At 36.4% G+C, this 27096-nt stretch overlaps 3 protein-coding genes across 5 annotated transcripts in view; 1 reads left to right on the top strand and 2 right to left on the bottom strand.

Moving 5' to 3' along the window:
• Window positions 1–2804: 2804 nt before the first annotated feature.
• kazald3 (Kazal-type serine peptidase inhibitor domain 3) lies at window positions 2805–8180 on the bottom strand. Its single transcript, XM_082187519.1, has 4 exons — window positions 7145–8180; window positions 5934–6094; window positions 5284–5431; window positions 2805–5190 (listed from the first exon to the last, which is right to left on the bottom strand). The coding sequence occupies exons 1-4, from the start codon at window positions 7641–7643 to the stop codon at window positions 5105–5107; spliced, it is 894 nt and encodes a 297-aa protein (XP_082043645.1). The 5' UTR covers window positions 7644–8180; the 3' UTR covers window positions 2805–5104.
• Window positions 8181–8343: 163 nt separating this feature from the next.
• Window positions 8344–17287, top strand: crybb2 (crystallin, beta B2). Its single transcript, XM_082187532.1, has 7 exons — window positions 8344–9049; window positions 14250–14591; window positions 14800–14887; window positions 14983–15101; window positions 16134–16266; window positions 16701–16843; window positions 16966–17287. Exons 3-7 carry the CDS (start codon window positions 14825–14827, stop codon window positions 17132–17134), a joined length of 627 nt encoding a protein of 208 aa, XP_082043658.1. The 5' UTR covers window positions 8344–9049; window positions 14250–14591; window positions 14800–14824; the 3' UTR covers window positions 17135–17287.
• Window positions 17288–18976: 1689 nt separating this feature from the next.
• The window catches only part of LOC309512084 (uncharacterized protein), a 42229-nt gene continuing 34109 nt past the window's right edge, over window positions 18977–27096 (bottom strand). For all 3 annotated transcript variants that reach the window (XM_082187490.1, XM_082187491.1, XM_082187492.1), the window contains exons 8-13: window positions 25035–25188; window positions 24193–24364; window positions 23880–24019; window positions 21753–21889; window positions 21570–21659; window positions 18977–20541 (exon numbers count right to left, since the gene is read on the bottom strand). In XM_082187490.1, coding sequence (XP_082043616.1) covers window positions 21578–21659; window positions 21753–21889; window positions 23880–24019; window positions 24193–24364; window positions 25035–25188 — 685 coding nt within the window. In that variant the 3' untranslated portion in view covers window positions 18977–20541; window positions 21570–21577. The remainder of the gene's footprint in view (window positions 20542–21569; window positions 21660–21752; window positions 21890–23879; window positions 24020–24192; window positions 24365–25034; window positions 25189–27096) is intronic.

Here is a 27096-nt window from a genome sequence, read left to right as displayed (position 1 = left end):
GTGAAAGTGCCATGTTATATTCATTTGGGTGGTTGCTTTCTAGTACAAATGAAATTAGCAGAAATGAGTCTCTATGATATTCAAATTCATCCATCAATGCAATATTAAGTTGCTTAGTTTATCAGCAGATCGCTTTGAAAAGAAATAGCTCACCTTTTGAGGTGTAGTAGCCTAATTCTTGTCTGTATTATGATTTATAAACAGTGCAGAGTTAAATATATGCCAATTTTTAATGTTTAAGGTTTCGTTTAAAACTCTAATCATAAATACGATCAGACTTCATAAGTATGAAAGACTTCTGGCTGCTAGCATTGACTGTAAGCAATATCTTCTCACTGCCCTCTAGGGCCTTAAATCAGTATCGCACATGATCTGTCACGAACCACACATGCTTCTGCTGTCACACAAAAACACATGATTGACAGTATATATCATCACAAATTTCTTACAGATATAATTTGACAACACTGACATGCTTAAATGGTAAAAGATAATAAACCACTGACAAAACAAAGCTCTAAGATACAAACCCTAATGACTTAAGCAACTGCCAGCTTTATGTTTTTGCTTCATACTGTACGTTCATCTGACTGCATGGTTATTTTTTTATACGTTTTACTGCCTATGCTGTTCCTCATTTGTCTGTTATTCTTCCGCAGTAGTGAACATGAACTCTTCCTGTTGTCTTCGACTCTCATGGTATTGATTACTATAAATCCACTTAGAAGATTGATGATATTTTTTACACAGCACATGGATCTAATTTTCCTCAAAACTGGAAAGAAAACAAAAGCATGGAAATGACTTGTTTAAGAGTCTGGAACTACTTTGCTTTATTTAAATCAGACAGAGGCAGCTCTTTTGGAAAGCAGAGAGGCATTTCTAAGTGGCTATCATGGTTTAGCATTAGGCGTGCAGCGAATTCTGCAAGGGGATTTGAGTTCCTGTGGTGATTGTAGTTGATGGAAACCAAAAAGAAAAAAATCAACGACAATCCATGTATTTTTTGTTCTTTGCATCAGAAACAATGCTTTTCCAACCGTAATTCATATGAATTCTTCTGCACATCTTTTTAGTTGTCTACTGCATTTCTCAAAGCTGTTTGTTTGTTTGAATTTCATGCTTTTACCTCAGTCTGTTTTTGGTATCATCTCTGTGCCAGTAATGTCTTTTCAGGACACAGGATATTAGCGGATTCTTGGGCAGAGATGGGAAGCCCCTCGCTTCTGGCTCTGGAGGTTCACACGATCCCCTGAATATTTCTTCAGTTTTTCCATAGAATTTGGGGGAAGAAAAATAACTGATGCCAATAAAACAGGACCCATTGGCTCTCCTAAACTGCTTCAAATAGCTTGATGTGCACTTCTGTCTTGAGGAGAAATGCCATTGTGACAAAAAAAAAATCACAAAGCATCAGGAGGTCAAACACTCGCATTGTAACTTTTCTTCAGAGAAAAAAAGTCTGAATTGCGAGATGTAAACAAAAAAATGGTGAGAAAATTCTGTCAACAGAATTCTGAGAAAAAAGTTGCAAGATGTAAACTCAGAATTCAGAGAAAAACACTCAAGAGTTGCAAGATGTTGTCATGCGATGTTGATCAAGACAAAAGGATAAGTTGTGGTGAATTCACCTTTATTTGAGTCGGAGAAAATATACAGGAGTACAGATGAAGATGAAGGTGAGTACGGAGAAACAACACTGTCCACAATAACAAAACTCATTTAGGAGATGAAGAAGATAAATCGATACAATAAGCAATTATGGACCAATTGTTGAATACTCCATTGATATATGGAAAAAGGTTGAGAAAATGATGGGAGGCCCCTTCTTTTACACCCAGACAGCACCATTATGACATAATAATTGTTTGTGTACTGGTAACAAACCCTTCATACCCTGAATGACATTTTCTGTGATAAGGGCATAATATCGTTTCAGGACTTAGTAAGTACAGAGTTTTCTTTACCTGGATTGTCTTTCTTTATATTTAAGACTGAGGTCAGCCATGAAAGCATATGGCGTTCTTTGGGCCACTAACATACTACCACATCCTCTGTGGGAGTGGCTGGACCCCAATACCCCCTCTAGTGGCTTAGTCTATAATTCAATTATTTTATTGCAGTACTCTTATATTCCAGCTACGTCTGAGAAAGGGAATGTTTAGTTAAAATATCAGATATTTCACTGATATGTCAAGCATCTAAGAACCTAGCACACCAGATGATCCATTATAAATATATTAATAGGCCTTAAATTACTAGTGTATTGTATAAGATGAAGGTTGAATCTGATCCGTACTGTCATCTACATCAATCTACAGTGCGTTCTTATTTGCGCATGTTTTGGGAATGCCCAATGATGGTTCCTTTTTGGACTTTTGTAAGTACTGTTCTTTTGGATATTATATATTTTGATTTAAAAAAAATCTGAATTGCGAGATGTAAATTCAGAATTCTGAAAAGAAGTCAGAATTGTCACATATAAACTAAGAATTCAGAGAAAAAAGTTAGAATTTTGAGGTGTAAACTCAGAATTGCAAGGGGGGGAAAGGAATTGTGAGATGTAAATGCAGAATTCTGAACAGAAGTCAGAATTGTGAGATGTAAATTCAGAATTTCAAGTTTATAACTTGCAATTGTGAGATATAAACACAATTGTGACTTGTGAGAAAAATATTCTGAACTGAGATATAAACCCAATTGTGGGGTGGGGTGGGGTGGGGGGGGGGAGTCAGAATTGTGAGATAAAAAGTCGCAATTGCCTATTTTTCTATTTTTCTTTTGAAAAACTCAGAATTCTGAAGAAAAAGGTCAGAATTGTGAGATAAAAAGTCACAATTCCCTTTTTTATATATATTTCTTATGTGGCAGACACAAGCTTCCATAGTGTTCTGATTTTGCAGAATGTTTGGTTGTTTAAGGCCAGAGGAAACCGGCATTCCCAGGGTGCTCTCCGTTTGAAATGATTTAGACCTTACTGCAGACTAATTGCTTTAACAGTTGACTGTTGGGTGGAAGTCAATGCAAATGGACCCTTTAACCACATGTTGTTACAATTGGTTTATTACACTTACTGTTTTTGAAAAGAAAGAATGGTGTATTAGAAAGAACTCTGCGTTAGTATTTTTACAGTTAAATTACAGTACATTTTATGTAAAACATCATCCAAAGTTTCCTGGTCTTCTAAAAAGAGGTCTGAAACAACATAGTGTCAAAATAGGAATCTTTTGCACAGTTGAAATAATGTAGTATCAAAACCATAACCTAACATTGCATGCATAGCTGTTACCATAATTACTCTTGAGTTAAAGGCACCAGAGAACATCATGAGAGGGCAGAAGAGAGAATGAGGGTTAAAAAGCTCTGTTATCCACAGCCATTCTGTTAAATGCAGGTCTCTTCACCTCTAAGAGGTGAAATTAGAGGGTTAAGAGATGTTTATATTAATAAGTAGCCTGATGGCGTTTGTTGTATTTTCATCAAAAGAAGTCCCATGAGTGTGACCTGTGCATACATGTACTGAAGAAAATGATCTCTGTGTTTATGTCTTAAGACAGGAGATCATAAATGTATATTAAAGCCAGCTGTGTGCTCAAATGGCTCACCCAGATCTGACACACACACACAAAGGAAAGGCTAGTAAAAGAGGGATGCCACATGTGGAAACATAAACTGATACACATTCTTCTTTGAGTAGAAAGGGATGGTTTGTGAAGAACTGAGTTGGCACAAAAGAGACGGCAAAAGAGACTCCAACAACAGTGCCCTTTCAAAGATAAGTCTGTGCATTTCAGTGGTGGGGATTTATCAGTGACTTTTATTGCATTGTTACACCAGTCTTTAAGAGTTAATCACAGAATCAACAGATTTGTCTTAAGGCACTAATCCATAGCAACAAATCCTGTGGCTGCATCTGAAATGAGTAGATACTTTTTTTTTTTAATTTTGACTGTTAAAAAGTATGTTCTATAGCATGAATGTGTGTAGTATGAATGAAATCCGGACGCATTTATGTTGTCATTGTCATGTGACCTACCAGCGACAGTTGTCACTTCACTGCAAAACCTCTCCTTTGGCCTCATGGGATATTAAAGTGTCTATTCGATACGCAAGTCAGCATCTCACGGGAAATTTGTAGTCATTTTTGTTGGTTTTAATTATGAATACTATGAATTCGGACATACTATTTTTCGTCTACTAGGGAAGTATGCATATCTGGATGCAGCCAGTGATTTTCTTTATGAATGAGTCATTGAATCATTCATTCAACAGATTTGTCAAAAATCACTGATTCATTCAGGAACAGCAATGTTGCTTGGGGACAGAACAGTTCTTCTGTGGCTTAGTTTGGAACTATTTCCGTTGATAGAGCAAAAACTAGACCGATTAACTGGCACTATTGTGTCTAATATGAGAGTTACTCAATATTAAACTGTTGTATAAATGTATAGTTTTTAAAATTACAATTAAAGCTTCTACGATTAACTAATTGTGAAAGGGACGATTACAACATTCCATTTCTGTCTAATCCAGTTGAGTCGTAATGTTGTTTTTACAATACGTTCAAAAAGAAATTTTAGAACCAAAGCGAAAAGTGTTGAAACGCACACAAATGATTTTAAAGTCAATTCTACAGATCAAAATTCATAACTGCACTTATAATATGAAAAGAAAGGATAAACAAATATATATTTTTGTCATAATCTTGCGGCTTCACATTTATTCATGTTTTGTTATTCAACTTGTCACTTTGAAGGAGAGTGTTGGTGAAACAAAAGAGACATTCAGCTCCAGTAGCTATACTCTCTGTGCCGAATTTTAGAGCTTCTAGCAGCTCCCGAACCGCTCCAATCGCTCCTCCGCTCATCTCATGGTGTGTTTTTCATCCATTTTAGTGGCCTGTGCCATTGGGAATTTATTCAAGCTTCTTCCCCGCCGCCTCCATGTTTGATTATCCAGATGTAGAAAAAGCTCTGGGGGGATGTTTTTTTTTTTTACTGGCTTATTACTTTTTTTGCAGTCAATGCCTGAGTGTCTTCTTGCCATGTCTCAAATTTAATGTCTATGAGTGAAAAACATTGTTTCCCTTGAGGGTCTTGGAAGTTTAGTAATAATCCCTGTCATAGTCCTGTAATTGGTCATAGCCCATCATTTCATTCGTGTTTTGTTCCACATAGGCAGACATCTCATCTGAGTAAAAAAGAAAAAATTGGTTATATATAAAGGCAATTGGACAGGAAGTATTAATGTGAGGGCCATTACAGCTCAGGGTATATCTTTTACCTGGTGGCAGGACTCCTAAAATTGCTGTGGCTGAGATGTTGCCAAGCTCATTTCGAGCAATGCACCTGTATGTGCCAGAATCCATCTGACTGGCCTCTTCAATCTGCAGCCAACTGGAAAGTTCATACTTTTGAGGGCCACCTCGTGACTACAGGAAAACAGAAATGGAAAAAGAAATGGAAAGGCTGAGGTGGATCCTGTTATATATAAAAATGTTCCTAAATCTGCTGAGGAAGGGGATCCATATATATCTTTTGTAATTCTTGACAAGTTCATTAAGGCACATAACAAGGAATGTCCTAAATCTTGAAACCATAAACATCTGCAGTTAGACATCCAATACTAGTTAGATAATCCAATCAAATCTGCTGGCTTTAATCACATTTTCTGCAGTCATTTTGTGGGAAAAAAACGGTGTAATTGAGAATAATTTATTTCAACGTGGTATCACGTAATAGCCTAAATACTTAGTAAACGGACACATGGAAGGAGATGAGTAGACTTTTATGAATGACATGTAAATCTGTAGAGCTTATAAAGGTCTGTGGCTGCAGATTCTGTGTGGCCCTAGACATAAGTCAAGGCTATAGCTATATTATTTCACAGAGTTTCTGTTTAAAACAATGCTCTTACATATGGAAATACTTTACCTGAACAGATATGTGGGGATCATCGCCCGGTAAAATGACCTCTTTTCCATCTTTCCTCCATTCCACTAGCGCCATGGGAAATGCAAACACCTCGCAGAGAAATGCTATACTGCTGCCCGTTACATTTACCAGATTATGTGGCGGCACTTTGATGACAGGGGCTTACCAGAAATAGACAGAGAAACAGAAAGAGGTAAAGAGGACATATCAGGGATCACATTCAGAAACCACTTCCTATGTCAGCTCGATGTGAAGAGCAGTTTAAAGGTCATAAACCCACTCTTTAAAGTCACTGGGAAAATTATAGGGGCGAGGTCCAAAATTCCCAAGTGCTGGCAGCTTAGAGAGAAAAACACTCTTGATATAACACTTCAGTTCCATGTGTGAAAGAAAAATAAAAGAAATAGAGAGAGAGAGAGATCAAATAAAATTATAAATAAATACTTATTGGAAAAAAATACTTGAGACATTTCTACTCTATTTATTAAAGAAATACATACATATATACATACATACATACATGCATAAATGTTAGAAAAACACTTGAAAAATGTCTATTCTGCATTCAAGAAAGAAAAACAAAAACTTAAATTATACTATATAGCAGTTTGAAAAACACTCGAGATACTACTCCATGTTTTAAATAAATACATAAATAAAGTTTGGAAAAAAGAAAGAAAGAAAGAAAGAAAGAAAGAAAGAAAGAAAGAAAGAAAGAAAGAAAGAAAGAAAGAAAGAAAGAAAGAAAGAAAGAAAGAAAAAATACTATTGACACACATCTATTAAAGAAAGAAAGAAAGAAAGAAAGAAAGAAAGAAAGAAAGAAAGAAAGAAAGAAAGAAAGAAAGAAAGAAAGAAAGAAAGAAAGAAATTAAATATTGTTAATGAATATCTACTTCATTTAATAAATGCTGGTATACAAAAAAAAACCTCTTGAAACACATTTATTATCAATTTATTAAAGAAAGCGTGGAAAATTAAATTAAATAATGGTTGATGGAAAACACTCTTGAGATACAAACAATAAATAAATAAAGGTTGGGAAAAACACTCTTGAAACTGTACCCCATGAAAGAAAGAAAGAAAGAAAGAAAGAAAGAAAGAAAGAAAGAAAGAAAGAAAGAAAATCATGCATTAAAAAGAAAGTAAACAAACAAGTAAATATGTTTGTAAAATGCTGTGTTGATTGTTTGTATTGTTCATAATCATACCTGTCCTGCACGGCCCGTCGCTCACATTGAGTCCAGGCTTTGAATAAGCCGCTTCTTTGTATTTGCAGAGATTCATGTAGGTCTGTCCGTCTGATCCACACAGAGGTTTCTGAGACGAACACACACACTGAGCTTCTGGCTCCTCACCGTCCGCTCCATCTGACCTGTCCAGTTTGCACTCCATGTCCTTTCCACACAATCCATAATAGAGATTTCTCTGGCCGAGATCACAGGACTGTCCCTCCAGGTTGGCGCATTGAGAGCAGCAGCCGCAACTGTCCTGCACCAGCCCCGCTCTACAGCCCTGCGCCAGCGGGCACAGCTCCGGCACACACTCCTCACACTCTTGCGTCCTGTTCCCCTCATCAAACTCATCCGTCCCTTTGTAATAGTCGAAGGTGGCCAAGTCCTCGTCCATGTAGTCATCTTTGTAATTGGGGAAACCTTCTCCGGGTCTGACGCTCAAAACAGCAAAAATAACTATTTGCATCAACATCATGAGAGCTTATGTCTCGTGCCCCAGCTATGCATCCAATAAATGCAACTTTTCTGCGGCTTCATCCCCGACAGCCGTTCTGCGTGTCAGTCAGTCTCACAGCCTCTGAAACCATCTGTGGCTGTGAAAGAAAATAAACACAGATATCCTCCCCCACTCCCGCGAACTTACAGCTTCAGCTATTGGATGCCAGTGTTACAGAAAAAAAAAAAATCATGGTGATTTTTTGTGGTGTGTTAGAAGTTTACGAAACGATACATTGAGTTTAAACTAAGGAGTATAGGCTATTTACAGAGGGCGAAAGCTAACGACCACTAGGTGGCGGTATATCTCTAAACTTTAACTTCAAAGAGAATTCTAAAACGTTTGTTGCCTACTGTCATGAAATCCGGAAGTGAATTGCCAATTTTGAGCCATGCGTTCTCTCAGGATTTCTAAAATGTATTTTTTTTTTTTTTTTACGACTTCAAAATAGCTTATAAAAAATAAACAAAAATCCACATTTTAAAACATAGCTGAATTCATTTTGAAACAAGTGACCTTGAACCAATTTATATTAAATAATTTTAATTTACTTTTTTGATTATTTCTTTTTTGATTTTTTCATTCATAGTTTCTATATATATATAAAAAAAAACATTTTAAAAAAACATAACTAAATTATTATAATTAAAATAATTACATTTCAGGATTCCAAAAGTTAGAAGCAAAATGTTCTTCAAGGCTCCCACTCTTTTTAACTGATGAATTTGCATGAAACTTCCAGTAGTTCATGATTTATTGGATATTCAATCAGTCAATCAATCAATTCAGTTTCTACCCGATACATTATTTTAGAGCTTGCCATTACCTTTAATAATATTCATTATAAAAATGCCCAAGGCATTTTAACATTTTATTAATTTCCATGACTTTCCAGGTCTAGATTCGCGAATTCTCCTGTGAACACGAATAATTATTATTATCTGAATGGACTTCTAGTCACGTTGATGTTTGAACTGTTTTTGCCTCGTTTTCAAGGACTGTGCAACACTTTTTCCTGTGAATGTAAACCTGAGTTATGTTTGAGTTCAACATAGCCTACTTCTGTGAATGCAGATTTGCCAATTAACCTATGATAATTTAGTTATTTGTTGTACCCCTTTGAAAGACCTATCCTGTGAATACTTACCTGAGTGATGTGGAATGTCTGGCTAATGAGACTGTGTTGATTTGTGTTCCTGTTAATAAACTCCCGCATCTGGATTCATATTGCTATCCTCTTGTATCATTACAGAATGGCCAGACTGTACGTGACGAATTCAGCTGGAGTTTTCCTTGAACCTGAGGCTTTCCTTTGCATCATATTTTAGGATGGGAGGTGGATTGAAGAATATGTGGAGGAGTTCTTTGGGTATTGGTACCTAACGGTGAGGGATGATCATGTTCACTGCTTCCAAAGTGGATTGGATGATGATGTCTGCTAACTGTTGTGTAGCAAATTATTTCAAGGGTTAGTTAGTTAGTGTGTAATGTTGCTGTTTGAGCATAAACAAAATCTGCAAAGGTACAATGCTCAAAGTTCAAAACAAAGGGAGATATTTGATAAAGAAATTGCTTTTTAAGGACTACAACAAACGGCTGGTAGGGACTACACGACATTCCTCCCGGGTTAGTGACATCACCAACCCTAGAATTTACATAAACCCCGCCCCCGGGAACGTGATTTATAGATTATCAAGACAGAATATGCTAATCAATGACTAGAAGATAACTACACATCAGCTATATAAATTCATCAACTAACCATTCAGAGATGTCCTGTTGCATTCTACATGTTGTCACTTCTTCTTGAGTCTCTCCATCATTGACTCCGTTGACATAATCTGACTCCGGTTTGAACATAAAAGGCTAAAAGTTTTTGAAATATTCAGTGCATGTCTGTGTGAGGAAAAATGACACAAGCTGTTGAAGCTCCGCCCTCTGTGCCGCGAGCAGCAGCTCATTTGCACAGACACAAAACGGTGCGTTTTTGCTCACCCTCAAAAAGTGACAACTTTAACATGCTATATAAAAATATCTGTGGGGTATTTTGAGCTAAAACTTCACATACACACTTTTACATCTTGTGAAAAGGGCATTATACCCCTTTAACTAGACTAATCTAACATTGTAACGAGGTCCACTGAGGTGCACTTGGGCAGAACCCAAGTGCAGTTTATTTATATCCAAATGTGATCAAAATACAAAACAAAGACTTGAATTTAGTGATGTTACATATGACACTGAAGCTTCAAAGCGTGTATCGAGTTCGCAGCGCAATTTCTCATGAACCTCCGTGGCAGAGCACGTATTGTTTTCAGAGAAACATTTGATCAACGAAAAACGAAGCCTCACTTTCTTTCCAGTCACGTGAATGCTTCACTTTGCGTGTCGGAATGTTTGAACCCAGACCACTACTCTAGAGGTTTTTGGAAGTTTAAGTCCATTTACTAAAAATATTTTTTTTATATAAGCCTCTAGCATATGTTACATGATCATATATTCTGCCATTTAAACAGCATAGAAATCATAAAATAATTAAACCACCATTTGTTTGCATCAAGCAACTCTGTTGGTATTTTTATAATTAGTATTAATATAATTGTTACATTTACTTTATTGGCACACTTTAATATGTGATTTGTATTATCTGAAAACTGAACATTTAGCATTGTCAGGCTTTTATTTGTGCTTAATAGATAAAACAAACAACGGCACTGCACACTCGGTTGTATGGCTGCTATAAATTTAACCAGTCACAAGATGGTGCTGTTTTCGACACTCTTGATGCTTTGAATCTTTTCCCAGAACAATCAGGGGAAAGCCTCAGTGCTTCATGAGGCTTCATTTGCCCATCCCTATTTGACATGAACGAACACTCACCACACAGTGGTTACACGAACAATACTTGACCAAGACACATGGCAAACATGAGGGCTTAAATACACACATGGACTAATTACTAAACAAGACACACCTGTGAACATGATTAAACAATTAACCAATGACAACATGAGACAAGGGAAGCACATGGCAGGATCACATGAGGGTGAGGGAATCACATGACAAGACAGGAAACATGACTGACATAAAACATGAATCAAAATAAGACGTGGCAAACATACAGACACATACAGTGGGGAGAACAAGTATTTGATACACTGCCGATTTTGCAGGTTTTCCCATTTACAAAGCATGTAGAAGTCTGTAATTTGTATCATAGGTACTCTTCAACTGTGAGTGACGGAATCTAAAACAATAATCCAGAAAATCACATTGTATGATTTTTAAGTAATTAATTTGCATTTTATTGCATGACATAAGTATTTGATACATCAGAAAAGCAGAACTTAATATTTGGTACAGAAACCTTTGTTTGCAATTACAGAGATCATAAGTTTCCTGTAGTTCTTGATCAGGTTTGCACACACTGCAGCAGGGAGTTTGGCCCACTCCTCCATACAGACCTTCTCCAGATCCTTCAGGTTTCAGGGCTGTCGCTGGGCAATACGGACTTTCATCTCCCTCCAAAGATTTTCTATTGGGTTCAGGTCTGGAGACTGGCTAGGCCACTCCAGGACCTTGAGATGCTTCTTACAGAACCACTCCTTAGTTGCCCTGGCTGTGTTTCGGGTCGTTGTCATGCTGGAAGACCCAGCCACAACCTATCTTCAGTTCTCTTACTGAGGGAAGGAGGTTGTTGGCCAAGATCTCGCGATACATGGCCCCATCCATCCTCTCCTCAATACGGTGCAGTTGTCCTGTCCCCTTTGCAGAAAAGCATCCCCAAAGAATGATGTTTCCACCTCCATGCTTCACGGTTGGGATGGTGTTCTTGGGGTTGTACTCATCCTTCTTCTTCCTCCAAACACGGCGAATTAAGTTTAGACCAAAAAGCTCTATTTTTGTCTCATCAGACCACATGACATTCTCCCATTCCTCCTCTGGATGATCCAGATGGTCATTGGCAGACTTCAGACGGGCCTGGACATGCGCTGGCTTGAGCAGGGGGGCCATGCGTGCGCTGCAGGATTTTAATCCATGATGGGGTTGTGTGTTACTAATGGTTTTCTTTGAGACTGTGGTCCCATCTCTTTTCAGGTCATTGACCAGGTCCTGCCGTGTAGTTCTGGGCTGATCCCTCACCTTCCTCATGATCATTGATGCCCCACGAGGTGAGATCTTGCATGGTGTCCCAGACCGAGGGAGATTGACCGTCATCTTGAACTTCTTCCATTTTCTAATTATTGTGCTAACAGTTGTTGCCTTCTCACCAAGCTGTTTGCCTATTGTCCTGTAGCCCATCCCAGCCTTGTGCAGGTCTACAGTTTTACCCCTGATGTCCTTACATAGCTCTCTGGTCTTGGCCATTGTGGAGAGGTTAGAGTCTGTTTGATTGAGTGTGTGGACAGGTGTCTTTTATACAGGTAACGAGTTCAAACAGGTGCAGTTAATACAGGTAATGAGTGGAGAACAGGAGGGCTTCTTAAAGAAAAACTAACAGGTCTGTGAGAGCCGGAATTCTTACTGGTTGGTAGGTGATCAAATACTTATGTCATGCAATAAAATGCTAATTAATTATTAAAAAAATCATACAATGTGATTTTCTGGATTTTTGTTTTAGATTCCGTCTCTCACAGTTGAAGTGAGATGATAAAAATATGATAAAAATTACAGACCTCTACATGCTTTGTAAGTAGGAAAACCTGCAAAATCGGCAGTGTATCAAATACTTGTTCTCCCCACTGTACATGCATACAGTTTAGCAATGGAAAGAGAGCTGAAGCAGAATACAGGAGAGCAAGTTATAGCATTGTTGGAAATTCAGCAGATCAACAGCCTTGAGCAAACCATCAGTTTAGTTCTAACACTCCCTTCTTTAAAAGGGGTAGGGATACTTAATGTTTCGAATAATGAGACTAAGTTTGATACTTGCATGTTAAGTTTGTTGAGGCTCCAGTTGATCTTTGCTGATGTTGTCTTGATGTGAGAGGACCAGTTGGAGTCAGAGGATCTTTGGTGAATGGAAAAACAAGACCGCAGCCAAAAGAGTTTGAATTAATAGGCTAGAAAAGTTATATCTATATCCCTATGAAAGGACACTCCTGAGGTGGGAAAATTGTATACATGCTTACATTTCCTAAGTGGTTATATTTATAATTTATGGGTTTAATCTGTCCTTTTCAACAAGAATTAAGTGAGAGTCCAACCTCTCTCTAAAATTCCTTTGGGACATTAAAGCTTATCAGTCTTCTTGTGTCCGGTAACCAGAGGCCCGGTGTTAGCTGCATTTCGGATGTTAGTTGCAGTTTTTGGGGATGGTTCACAGACCTTTTGTGGGAGAGTGAGTTTGCTGGATTATTACCATGGCATGACCAAACCAAAGCTACCATCTGATAACTATATTGGTTGGCTTATATCTGTAGTAGTGGCCATGACCTCTGTCTAAACTAAACGTTACTTTAATTCAAGTGTATATTGACCACAGGGGGCTATACAAAATATCTTAGATTGAGTAAGCGTGAATGCAGCCGCCTAAGATATTAGCCAATTACCTCTGTTTAGTGACCAAAAACTCTAGTTTGTGATTGTGGCCCCGCATAATATTAACGGCGGGTGCGAGGACCCTGTGCGACTTTTCCACCCGAATGAACGAGGATAATAAGAGTAAAGAGTTAAATAGAATAATCAAATGTGTCGCTAAATTATGATATAAATGATCAATAACCAATTGGCATTCTAACCTACATTCAAGGTTGTGATAAAATGGAGTCAGATAAAAGTTTAATTGGAATTAAATTACTTTTCCATGATGAAAAGACAGAAACACGCAGTAAATCTTCACCCGCGGTCGTTGGACCGATTGGGCAGGCCTTACAGCGCGTGACTCTCACAGTGCAATATGGGTATTCTCTGATGTTTGATTCTGAACTGTCAGTGAATACATTCCTGAATTAAATTGTTGCCTCATATTTAAGGACTGCAAAAGGCTGGCTAACGAGACTGTGTTGCAAAAACCTTGTTGATTTGTGTTCCTGAATAAACTCCCACACCTTAATTCATACCTGCTCTCCTCCAGTACCATTAAACAGAGGCCCATTTAGCAGTGTTCTGAGGTGCCCTAGCGGGCCCTAGCCCCCTGGTTGAGAACCACTGCTATATAGCCTTTGCAGTAAAGGCCTGTATAAGCTTCCACTGGGATATCAGATCTGCTAACTCTATCTCTCTTTTTAAGCCCCATTTAAATAGACTTGCATTTATCAACATAGAATCTATCTTTTTATTTTATTTAATTTTATTTACCAACTGATATTATATTGCCTCTTTAATGTTTATGACATCTTAATGTCTTAACTTTAGCTTTATTTTAATTGTGTCTTTTTTTTCTTTTGTGTTTATCCTGAGAAGCAACAGAACAGTTTATATGTAATGCTGCACCTATAACAGCAAGGTGGATTCAAACAATACGCCATAGATAAAAACATATATAATATTACCTGAAACACATTTAGTGACAAACTAAAATGTTTTCACAGAAATTTCACAGTTATTCTAAATAGCAAAGATGCATCTGCCTCTCTCTTTCAGTTCCACATCCAGAGTCTGTCACTCTTGGTTGTAGGTCCTCGACTCTTGGCACAGGTTGTGCTGAATCATGGGATATGGAACAAAGCGTGGCTGGGCGAAAACTGACAACTAATGAAATAACTTTGTGGGGTATCAAAAGAAAAGGGAGGGTAGTATGGCGAGGGTTAGGATGTTTGGCTGGCACTTCTTCAGCCCTCCCAGTGCCAGCCGGTCAGCCTATTAGGACCAGACTATGAGCGTGTTCTGGAGAGAGATATGTTTGGCAGTGTTTCCGCCCCTGAGCTTCCGATATATATTGAGCCGCTGATGCCACCACACAGCGACTGACACACCCCGGAGCTGGTAAGACATACATGTTATTGCTTGCTTAATTATTATTATTGTGTTATTTTCATCTCCACCGTTTTATCTTCTTAAGTATGGAATATAACTCAGCCATGTCATTCATGCAGACTGTAATGCTTTTGCAATATTCATTCATCTACACTCTCGACACTAATAATTATTGCTTGCTTCCTACTCTATTCCTAATTTGATTTTCTGAACAAAGCTCATCACACCCATCCTGGTTCACTATGGCAACTGATCACCTAAACCCTGCAACCAAGCAAAAACAACCAGTTGCCAGTGCCTTCAAGGTACAAACATGTCGTCAGACTCAGAGTACCTGTGGTGCATGTTACTTATCCGTTAATCCTACTTATCTTCCTTTATACTCTCTCTGCCTTCAAAGTTGGTGATCTACGAACAGGAAAACTTTCAAGGACGCTGTCATGAGCTGACTGGGCCCTGCAACAACCTCCAGGAGGCGGACGTGGCGAAAGTGGGCTCAATACTGGTGCTGTGTGGACCGTAAGTTTGCGTGTGAGAAGAAAACAGCTGAATGCAAATGCAATATTGCATTAAATTCAATTAACAAGAAGTTAATATTGAGTAACTGACGTTTTAAACACAGAAACATAAAAATTCAGTTTGAATGGTTATTTTTTTCCGCTACCAAGGGAAATTAATTCAAACGAAGCAACAGCTTCAAGCTTCACTTGGTACCATGCAACACATGGACTAGAACTAAATATGTGGACTGAAGTAACAGCTCAAATATTCCACTTCGGTTTTTCAGTTTCACTAGAGAAAACAGTCCTGGTCCTGGCACTAAGTGGTCCTGGAGTTAAGAGAAAACATTGCCATTTTACGTGAAATTGGGCTTGACATATTGTATACACTATATTTGACAGAAATACTTGTATTGAAAACAACTTATATTCTAACAATGATAAAATTCTTTAGATGATATGCCAGGTGGGTTTTGTGAGGGAGTAGCACTGGTAACAGATTGGCAAATCTAAATTGTAGATAGTAAACAAAAAAATAAAAAAAATAATTATCATGTCATTTATGGAAGAATTTTCAATATCTTGAAATGTTTAGTTTAGATTACAAACTGTAAATAGTTTATTTTCGAAAAAGTAAAAAAATAAAGGATTACCAACCCCACCAAAGAATGTCAGTCTTAAGGTAAGATCATTTATTTATGAAAACAGACTGATTATGATTAGATTTTATAGTAATTGTGACTGTAAAATATATAGTTTAGGTATAAGAGTGGCATATTTTGAGTTGTGGTATTTGGATTAGTTTAAACTGTCATTGGAACCATTTTGATTGACCAATGAGCTGGTTCTGTTACACATATCTGGCAACCCTGTCCCAGACATCATGAAACAACTCATTATCGCTCACTCACAGAGTCTTTTCTGAAACGCTACAAACACAGACAAGCGGAGTGATACAAAGGGTAAAATCTCCCAGTGCTGTTAAATTAGCACTGGGAAATTTTAAAATGACTGAGTGAAAAATCATGACAAAGTTCTCTTTTTGTTCTAGGTGGGTGGGATATGAGCAGCCCGGCTGTAAGGGGGAACAGTATGTGTTTGAGAAGGGTGAGTATCCTCGCTGGGACGCCTGGACCAACAGCAGACGCAGTGATTGCATCGTCGCCTTCCGCCCCATTAAAGTGGTAACTAAAAAATAGTTATTACACACTTATTCTTCAATATAAGTATATTACACATTTTAGAATAACAATAAGGCCATTGTAAAACCTATAAAATACAAATTGTTGATAAATTATGTCACTAAACATTTTAAACATGTCAAAGCTAAGTAAAATTTTAGGTTCATGTCCTTGAGGTACATCCTGTAAAAAAAGTTGCTGCCTATATATATATATATATATATATATATATATATATATATATTTTTTTTTTTTTTTTAAGTAGTTTTGGAAAAAATGTATAAGACTAATTTCAAAGCGTTTATGCATTCATCTTTACATCAAACGATTTTTATGATCACAGTTTCATCATTTCAGTCAAGCATGTCCAAATGTGTATATTGATTTGTCCCAAAGTGGTTCTTTCAATATACTTTTCTACACTTATGTCCCCTCAGGACAGCCAGGAACACAAGATCGTGCTCTACGAGAACCCAAACTTTGCTGGGAAGAAGATTGAGATCGTAGATGACGATGTCCCCAGCTTCCACGCTCATGGATACCATGAGAAAGTCTCTTCAGTTCGTGTGCAGAGTGGCACGTGAGTAAAACCTAAAAATATCGCTGACATTAATCTCACTTCAAGGACAGTTTCTGAAACTTTCCATATCCTCCTGTATAATAACAGTTTTGCTTCACTTCTTGTTTTAATCTCCATTACAGCTGGGTGGGCTATCAGTACCCAGGATACAGAGGCTACCAGTATTTGTTTGAGAAAGGAGAGTTTAAGGAGTGCTCTGAGTTTGGGGCCCTGCTTCCTCAGATCCAATCTGTGAGGCGCATCCGTGACATGCAATATCACCCAAGAGGGGCATTTCAATCCTCTAACTAAGTTCCCAGCAATCCCCTTAACCCCCCACCCAAGCTTCTGAAACACCCCCTCCTGTCCCCACTCTTCACTTTTGAATGCTTATCTTTGACCTTTTCAATTGTGTCAGTGATTCCATTTGCTACTGCTGAGAAATAAATAAGTGATTTTGCGTTATGAATGTTTCTGAGCTTTTATTTGAGCATTCGTACTGTTTTGTAAGTGGATTGGACTTTTTGATTGATTGGATTTATAATTAATTTATTAAATTCAGTCTCTTTCAAAACATACTAATTCATATTTATTTCTTTATCTATATACAAAACACTAAATATTGTCAAAAGGGGAGTCGTTTTGGCATCCCTACACAAATATGTACCTGACCTCATTGTCACAAAAGCAACAAAAGCGAGCATCTTGAAAACACTTTAGATTCTGCCTTAGAGAAAATGTTTAAATGGAATATCACTAAGACATCACATTATGAGAAAATTGTAGAAAAAAAATTATATCTTTTTTTCTTTTTTTATAAAAGTCATACACAGCAGTCATATTGCACACCTTCAGTTTCTTGTGACCACCTAATATTTGTGAAATTGAAATTTAATATAATAATTGAATTCCTGTTGTGTAATATTATTACAATTTTAAATAACTATTTACTTTTTTAATATATTTTAAAATGTAATTTATTCCTGTGATGCAAAGCTGTTTTTTCAGCATAATTACTGCTGTTTTCGGTCACATGATCCTTCATAAATTATTCTTATATCTGCTGCTCAAGAAACATTTCTTATTTATTTCAATGTTGGCAACAGTTGTGCCATTTAATATTTTTGTGGATTTATTATATGAATAGAAAGTTCAAAAGAACACTTATTGGAAATAGAAATAGTTTGTAACATTATAAATTACTTTCACTTTTGAAAAATGTTATGCATCCTTGCTAAAAGTTTTTCTTAAAAAAATGTATTAAATAAAAAATCAACCTGACCCCAAACTTTTGAATGGTTTTGTATTTTCATGACCAAACATCTCCAGTATTTCCCCAGAAAAATATTGTGCATGTCTTAGTTTATTTGGAATATTCTGATTATATGATTACAGTAATCATACAGTACTGTATTATATACAATACTGTATTACATACAGTAATATTTCAATAGCTGTAAAGCATGTTAACGTCTTTTCAGAATAAGCTTCAATCAGAATATGGACCTTCATCAGAAAATGAAGAAATAACAACTTTAGTTTCGAGTCCAATTCTCACGATTAACTAGTTGCTTATCAGCAGGCATATTACTAGGATATTGGCTGTATAACTTATAAAACAAATATTAATGTCTTATTCTGCATGACCATATTCTACATCATACATATTCTATTCCTTAATCCTACCCAATACTTAAACTTGACAACTACCTTACTAACTATTAATAAGTATTTTTACATTGTAAAATTACATTGTCGGTTTAACTGAAAAAAGTAAGTTACCTGTTAGCTTTGCCTAGTTCATTCAAATGAAAAAGTTGAGTTACAATTAAGGAGATTGGTTTAATCAACAGAAACTAAAAAATATTAATCTGAACCAAATTAATTAAGTTTATTTGACAAAAGAAAAAAAATGTTGTGATAAATCATGAAAATATTTTTTTACAGTGAAGAAATGTATTGAGGCAAAAGTCGTAGTTAATAGTTAGAATTAGACCCTATCTAAAATGTGACTGAAAATTAAGTGCATGGAAACTGAACTTTAAAATCACATGAACTTTTGTGATTAAAGTTGTCTGTCAAAAATGGTGTTAATAGATGAGCTCTTCCCAAGTTCTGAAAAGAACAATTTTAAGAAAAAGAAGGGGGGATAAATCAATTTATAGTAAATTTTATTACGTATTTACAGTATTGGACACTGGCATTACAACAGTGCAATGAACATCTTTACAGTCAAATTTAAAATAAAAAGGACAAATTACCCTTAAACAGACTATAACAACTGTAGGCAGACAAATAAAAGAAGCTGATAATAAAAAAAAGAACCGTAGGACACATTACTCGCATACCGTCAGCATACCAACATCACAACATAGACATCAACGAAGATTCATGCGTTACAAAAGTGACTATTGGTCAGAAACGCTGTTCATTAACAGGTGGAAAGTGCTTGTTAAGTGGCAAAATGACCCAGCATTTTTTTTCTTTTAAAAATACGGTAACAACTAGTGTGCAATGTAATGTGAACAATGTTTACAGTACTTTGACATTTCAAACTTCCCTTAAGCGAACTAGTAAACAAAACAAAAAAACTTAAGATGTGAGTGAGGGACACAAATAAAAAATGTTTCCCTTTGTATTCATTCATTATTACATTGTAAGGGAAGAAAAAGAGATTTATATGCTGATTGTGCAATTTCCTACCATCATTTTTGGCCCATCATTAATGCAAGTAAAGTACTGGGATACAAATACCAAAAATAAAGTGAAAGAAAGGGAATGACTGATTGTACATGCGCAATTTTTTTTCCAATCATGATATTATGGATTCAACTGAAAAGATGATGGAATGGTGAAACTAAACAAATGATCCATCATACGGCAACACACAGACCGTTGCATGTGAAAACGCCCCAAATCTGGGATATTGGGAGTGAAAACGTGTGCAAACAAATGATGAACTAATTTCATTTGGTGGCCCATCCAATCAGGTTCACACACGCACATCAACACACATACAGGTCAGAGGGCCGCAGTTCTTCTTAAATGAAGAATTTCGACTCCTTTTTTGATCATTTACCTCTTTCAAACCGACATTAATACAAATATAACTTTCTGTGATTACATGAACATGTGTCATAACTAAATACACTTTCTATACAGCTCATTAATGATTTGTTGACTAATAAAGTTTAGAAATAAAATCATGACGTCTATGGAAATGCATGTGCAACTGATGCCTATAATCATCAAGTGAATGAAAAAAAAAGCATGAGATCTGTGCTAATATGAACATAAAGGGTAAAAATAAACCAGCATCATACTCCAGTTATATGAAGCACTTCAGGTTACTTGTAGGTGCGTGTGGTCCCACAGTTCCACTATAAACGATGATCGCTCGCTCACTAGAGGTTAAAGTGGCTCTATGCAAAAATAATTATCTCTCATGTGACGAAGAACTGCAGAGAAACTCGACAACACATACATGGACACACGCTTCACACACAGATCTCTGCTTCGTCCTTTATGTCAGCCAGAAATCTTTTAGAAAGGCACCATGCACATGTACACGACTCAGGCTGGAGAGGAAGGCCAGAAAACCAACGAAACTGAATGATGTCGTAGTCAGCGGCAGCAGCAGAATTCCCGTCAAGTCCAGGTCAAAGGTTAAGGCTTCTGTCACGAGTTTACAGCTACAGATACTGCAGTTATAAGGCATCCTGAGAAGAAAATCAATAATGCTTAGTAACTCACCAATGTGTCATGTAAATGCCTTATACTATGTACTTTTATGGGGTCAAAGGTCATAAACTGTTTAAGCAAAACTTGATCATCTTAGATGGATTTTTGCTCATTACCTTGATGTGTTTGCCTGTGTTCTGGTGGTTTATTTAATGGGATTCATTTTTTTATATTTATCAGTAAAGTTCTGGACCTTGAGTTCCAAAATTAATTATGAACATATTTTGAAAAATGTTGGTGACCAAAATGTTTTGGTTATTACGGACTTCCATTGTTTGGAGACAAAAAAAAAAAAGCACATGCACACAAACAAACAAACAAACAAACAGACATTTGATCAAAATATCTTATTTTATGTTCCACAGAAGAAAAAGGTCATACATGAGGGTGAGTGATGACAGAATTTAAATTTTTGGCTGAACTATCCCTTTAAGTGAACGCAATAAATAATTGAAATAAATAAATAAATATAAAAACAAAAAAGACAGAACTGAATCAGTTTGAATGTATTATATATAAAAATCATGCAGTGAAAACTATCATGCCACTAATTTAAGTTATTTAGATTATTATATATTTTCTTTTTTGGTATTTCATCTACTTGAACACTCAGTGTTGCTGTCAAAAACCTAAAGCACTTAAAGCAATCATTGTTCTGCTGTCTTTATTTGACATATTGCTTGAATAAAAAATAAAATAAAAAAATAAGCAAGTTTTACATAACTGAGAAATACTTTAAGACACACCATGGTATTGTTTTTAAATAAATTGTTAATATTTATACTAATATTTAACATTTTAAATAAATTGTACAAATATTTTGGTTTTAGTTTCTATGATTAGATTTAATTTAAATGTTACAATTTTTATAATAGTTTTTTTTCTTTCTGTGGTATCAAAAAAACAACCATTGCTATTGCCATTTACTACAGAAGTTTTAGTAATGTGTTTTAGTATAAGTCTAATTATAATGCAATTACTCATACAGACACATAAGACCGTTTACCTGCTTGTTCAGGCTGTACCGTCGCCTTCATACTGACTCAAACGTTTTTTAGTCTTTAGTTCTTTCAGCCACTGAGGTGAGGACTCTTCTCTGAGGGGACAGAGACAGAAAAACTGGTAAAGACTGCCAGACAAGAGATGATTCTGAAACTTTCTGATGCCCATGAACCTAAAAAGCACTTACCCGTTCTCTTTGCCGCCAGCAGGAGGCAGCACACGGGCAGCTCGAGGCAAGAATGGAGATTTCGGTGAGCGTGAGAGCTGAGAGGGCGAGGGGCCGTCTGTCTGATTGTCTGACTCTCCTCTCTTCTTTAGCTGAGCCTGAAATGAACAAATGAACCTCAAGTCACAAGCTGCAAGCGGATTGGTGACAGGGGGGCACACTAACCACTTCAATAGGAAGAATCGCAGAATTTTTTTTCTGGTCTGCAAACTACGTTTCACATCACAACACGCTAGAATTGATGGAGGAAATAACGTAAGACCACATTTGAGACAGGATTTTTTTTCTTGTTTCTTGTTTTTTCTTGTTCCTTGTGATCCAAGTTGTCTGTGTGCTGATTTACAGCAAAAAAAATAAAAATTTGGAGGAAAGAATGGTTGCTTGCAGAAGCCCTGCTTGCTGATGTTCTGTTACAGGTCTATGACTCCTCCCCCTGAACTTTCCCTTGCCCTGTACCTTGCACTCTCATTGGCTGTAGGTAATCGCCGGTGTAATTTCCAGTCAAAACCCATTTCAACCTGCACTTTACACACGCTGCGTGGTTTCGATTGTTGGTATCAGAGCATTTTTAGGAGTATGCGTACAAGCAGAGTACAAGCAACTTCTTTACTTGAGTGAAAGTACAGATACTACTAGTCAAATATAACTCCGTAACAAGTAAAAGTTGTAAAGACCGATTTTTAAGTAAAAATACAGAAGTACTCGTTTTTAAAAGTACTTCAGTATCAACAGTAAAAAGTAAATGTCAAAGCATTGTTTTATTATTGTTGCATTGTTGTATGTAATAGTTACAGTACCTTATGCCTCTGAATCTATGCCTGCCTACCCTCATATCAATATCAAATTCATTTCTAGAACACAGCTCCAGTAGAGGGATTGAATGTGAGATTGAATAAGTGCACAATGGTTTCGGACACCCAAATGGCTGTTCCCTCAAATAGTGTCCTATTTAAGGTTTTTTTGGCTTTGACGTCAACCCGACTTTAATTTCCAACCAAAATCCAACGTCTGTCCGTCTGTCAATCTGACGTCGGGTTATGACTTCAATCTGACGTTGGGTTCTGATGTCAACCCGGCTTTCATTTCCAACCAAAATGCATCCCCTGCAACCAAAATCATCCCCTGACTGACGTTACTACATTCAGTAGGACCTTGACAGAAATGTAAAAAGTATGATACAGTATTTGTCTTTCAAATGTAGTGAAGTTAAAGTAAAAAGTTTCCAGAAAAAAAATAATACTCAAGTAAAGTACAGATACTCAAAAAGTGTAGTTAAGTACAGTACTCAAGTAAATGTACTTTGTTACTGTCCACCTCTGGCATTTTATCATTAATCTGGCTAATGACTTAACAATCTACATAATAAACTCACTCATAATGCCAAAAATGTCATTTGAAATTGTGTTCTTGTCCCTAATGATGAACACTGTGCAGGGGAAATAATTTTGATATAAACTACAGAAGTGCTAAACTGCTCATTGCACCATAAAATTAGCAAGAACTATCAATTATAATATTACATATAATTTATCTGAGGAAGTTGCCAGTTCCCATTTAAAAAAGAATGTACTGAATGTAAAAGAAAGGCTTTACTCTATAAAACCTACTGTATCATAATTGATAGATTTGACATAGACATTTGTCTAAGGCCTCTAAATTATCAACATGATCGCAACTTTAAGATTTACCGAGATATAGATTAACAATTGATATTTCTATGCATTTTATGCAAACAGTCTGCTATACTGTTATAAAGATATCATTGATTTCCATTACAAGCTATCAGAATTTCATCTTACTTTTTAGCAATATAAATATCAGCAGCTGCACCAAATTGCATATTTTTGCTCAGTTTGGGGCACTGAATAAAACTGAGGTGTTTTTTCTCAGTCCGATATTCTCCTATATCATACTATATGGGCTATAAAAGCGACAAAAAACGTAAACCTTTTCCTCATATTTTTCAATTTTGTCTAAAAGTTCGATAAAAAAATCGATTTTTCAGATAATTATTTAATATGTCAGGCTTTACAGGGCTAAGGAAATGCAACTGCATGGGGGGGGGGGGGGAAATCCCAAAAGTCTTACCATCAAAGCAGATGGGTCCATGCCAGGGAAGAGAGCCACTCTCTGAGGCTGAGACACAGAGGAAGTGCGGGAGTCGGTTCCCTTGGCCTGCTCCTCAGAGTCGGACTCCTCCCCCTGGTTAGGAGAGTCACTCTTCTCCTCTACAGACAGAGAGAAAGATTGAAGTGAGTGTCGAGGACTATAAGCTTTTATAGGCTCCGCTACAACAGAGACAATTATGACCCAAATGACCCACAACCTACTTAAAATCCAAACCCGTGGGATGAGATGTACAGGTACGCATGTGTCCAGCTGCTAAGATGTGTGTAAGTACCTGTTGAGTCCTTGTAGCGCCATTCATCATCTCCTGCTTCGGTTCCCTCGGGTACTTGAGTTAAGAGGGCGCTGTGACGGGCGGCTCGTGAGGGAGGGGCTCTGCGAGTGCTCTTCTTGTTTAAGTGGACCCTGGCCCGTAGCACACTAGAGTCTAACAGTGTCGTGGGTGCCTACAGAAAAACAAATGCCATGGATAGTTTTGTGTGTTTGCCTTCAAATTAAGGTCTATAAGTGTTTTCTAGGGATAGTAAAAAATACTACCCCCAAAAAATAAAAACATTTTCATTTATTCACCTTCATGTCTGTGCGATTTGGGTTAATCTTTGTAACACAAATGACAATATTTGTAATGAGACCTGAGAGATTTCTGTCAATCAGAAGTCCATTCTACCAAAACTTTGAGACTTTGAGAAGTTCATAAAGGCATCGTAATAGAAATCCATATAATTTGAGCTTTTTGATAAGTCTTCTGAAGAGCATCAAGGAAGCATGTTTTAGCTTCGTTTACCACCTATGTTTGTTCCACCTCAATGACCATCTAAATAAAAATTTGACATATGTACCACCTAAATTAAATCGGTTCATTAAATAAAGTGATTGTGTCTCTTCAGAAAACTTGGATTAAACAGCTCTATTGATATGCATTATATTTACAATGACTTCATGAACTTTTTGAAGTTTTGGTTGTTTGGATTTTTATTGGATTGACAGAAGTCTCTTATGTTTCATTAAACATATCTTCATTTGTATTTCAGAGGGGTTTGAAACAACACAAGGGTAATCCAAAATGCATAATTTTTGGATAAACTATCCCTTTATGGTCTAAGGATGAAGACTGACCTCTGGGAACGGGAGCTCTGTCTGCTTGTGAGGAGATGTGGTCAAGCCATCGGGTATGTCGAAGAGAAGGGATTGTTCGGCCGAGTGAGGTGGGGTTGCCTTCCGTGGAGACAGGGTGAGGTTTCCTTCAGATGAAGGTGTAGCTGGAGTGAGGCTGAGGAGGAGAAAAGGGATATTTGAACACATGTTGTCATGTTTAATTTGTGCAGCAAATGCATAGAGAAAGAAAAAAAACCATGACTAGTTATTATTACCCCCCAGGTTTTCACTGTTATAAGGTAGGGGGCACTATTATGCAACTTCTAAAAGAGTGCAGAATACACAGGGAAAAGAAGAAGAAACAAGCGATAAAAGTATTGCTTAAGCACGTTGTAGTATTTGATAAAAAAAAAAATTTATTCTCTCAGATTTTTGTTCAAAATGTTGTTTTTTTATGAAACTTTCCCAAATTCAAGTGTTGAAAAAAAAAAAAAAGAATACATGAAGCTATAATATATGTAAGGAATAATTGACTTCAGGCCGTTGAATTATTAGAAAAATAATGCACACCCGAGGTGGTAATGCGGTCACGTGGCCGTTACACCTCGGGTGTGCATTATTTTTCTAATAATTCAACAGCCTGAAGTCAATTATTCCGCTAATACTACAGTTACCACACCTCGAAACATTGTAGACGTTTGTAAAGTTTTTGTCATTAAAATGCTCTTGTATGTAGGACTAATTTCTTACGCATCTAATCCCATGCCTCCGTTGCTAATTCCAAAACGTCATTTTAGAGTTAGTAACAGATGTTTGAGCCGCTGATAGCAGACTAATGCTGGGACACACGACTAGCTGACACATTCTCTGACTGTTTTCATCGACATGATCGACTGCAGCAGATTTTAAACACAGACTTTTAACACAGACTGAACGCGCTGAACACGCGTTTGGGCATGATCAGTCATAACTCATAAGTATCAAATTACATTCATTATGCAGTTATTAATGCAGTTATTAGAGAGAGATTGTTGCAATAATGAGACAGAAAAGCATGTGCGTCAATATTATTATTTATTTATTAATTCAATTCGTTCATTCTTTTTTTTTCTCATTATTGACAGATGACAGTAGACTATAGCCAAATAAATGAAACACAAAGCCCTTTTAACAAGTAGGCCTATCAATAATTATTTATTTGTTATATTATCTGCAATAAAAATCTGTTTATTTAGCCTATATTCAGTTTAATTTTCTATTGATTATAGATAGGACTATATACTTTATTTATTAAAATTAATCTGCATGTTTCTACTGATTGTGAAGCTAGACATTGAAAATTGCAGATCAAGCGCATGGGGCGAAATGCTTTTTCTTGTTATGAATTGTCTCCTATTTTCCGTTATTACAGTTGACTACGCGAAGTGATATGGAACTTTAATGCGGTCAAGACCTGCCTGGAACTACTTTAGCCGTGCGTTTCCCTGAAAATAATGCACACCTTAGAACGTTCGTCAACCAATCAGATTCAAGCATTCAATGGCCCTGTAGTATAAATTATATATATATATATATATATATATATATATATATATATATATATATATATAATATTATATTATATTATATTATATTATATTATATTATATTATATTATATTATATTATACTATATTATATTATATTGATTGCATGCTCGGATATCCATAACACAAAATATTCATGGGGCCATTACATTTTTGTGAAAATGATCAAAAATGCTGGTGGTAGCTGCCAACTTAAAAAATTAAAATAAAATAAAAACTGGAGAGGAAAGCGTTAAGAAAATCTTTAAGAAAATGTCTGATCGTGTAAAACTCGCTGCCAGTCTGTTATAGTGGTTGCTAGGAGTTTTTTTTTCCACATCAGCCGATGGGAGTTTAATTTATAAATAAATCGCAAGTACAACTACAGTGTAATTATTTGACCAACGATTTTTACTGATCATGATTACTTTTTTATTTTATTATATTTTTCTTTGCATATTTGTAGAAATCCTATTTTAATTTGTCATATTCTGTTTTTGTTGGAATAATATAAAGAAT

The sequence above is a fragment of the Leuciscus leuciscus genome (genome assembly GCF_965113295.1).
Source record: "Leuciscus leuciscus genome assembly, chromosome: 13".
Lineage (NCBI taxonomy): Eukaryota > Metazoa > Chordata > Actinopteri > Cypriniformes > Leuciscidae > Leuciscus > Leuciscus leuciscus.
The sequence above is the reverse complement of the archived record's forward strand: the minus strand, read 5'-3'. Positions and strand labels throughout refer to the sequence as shown.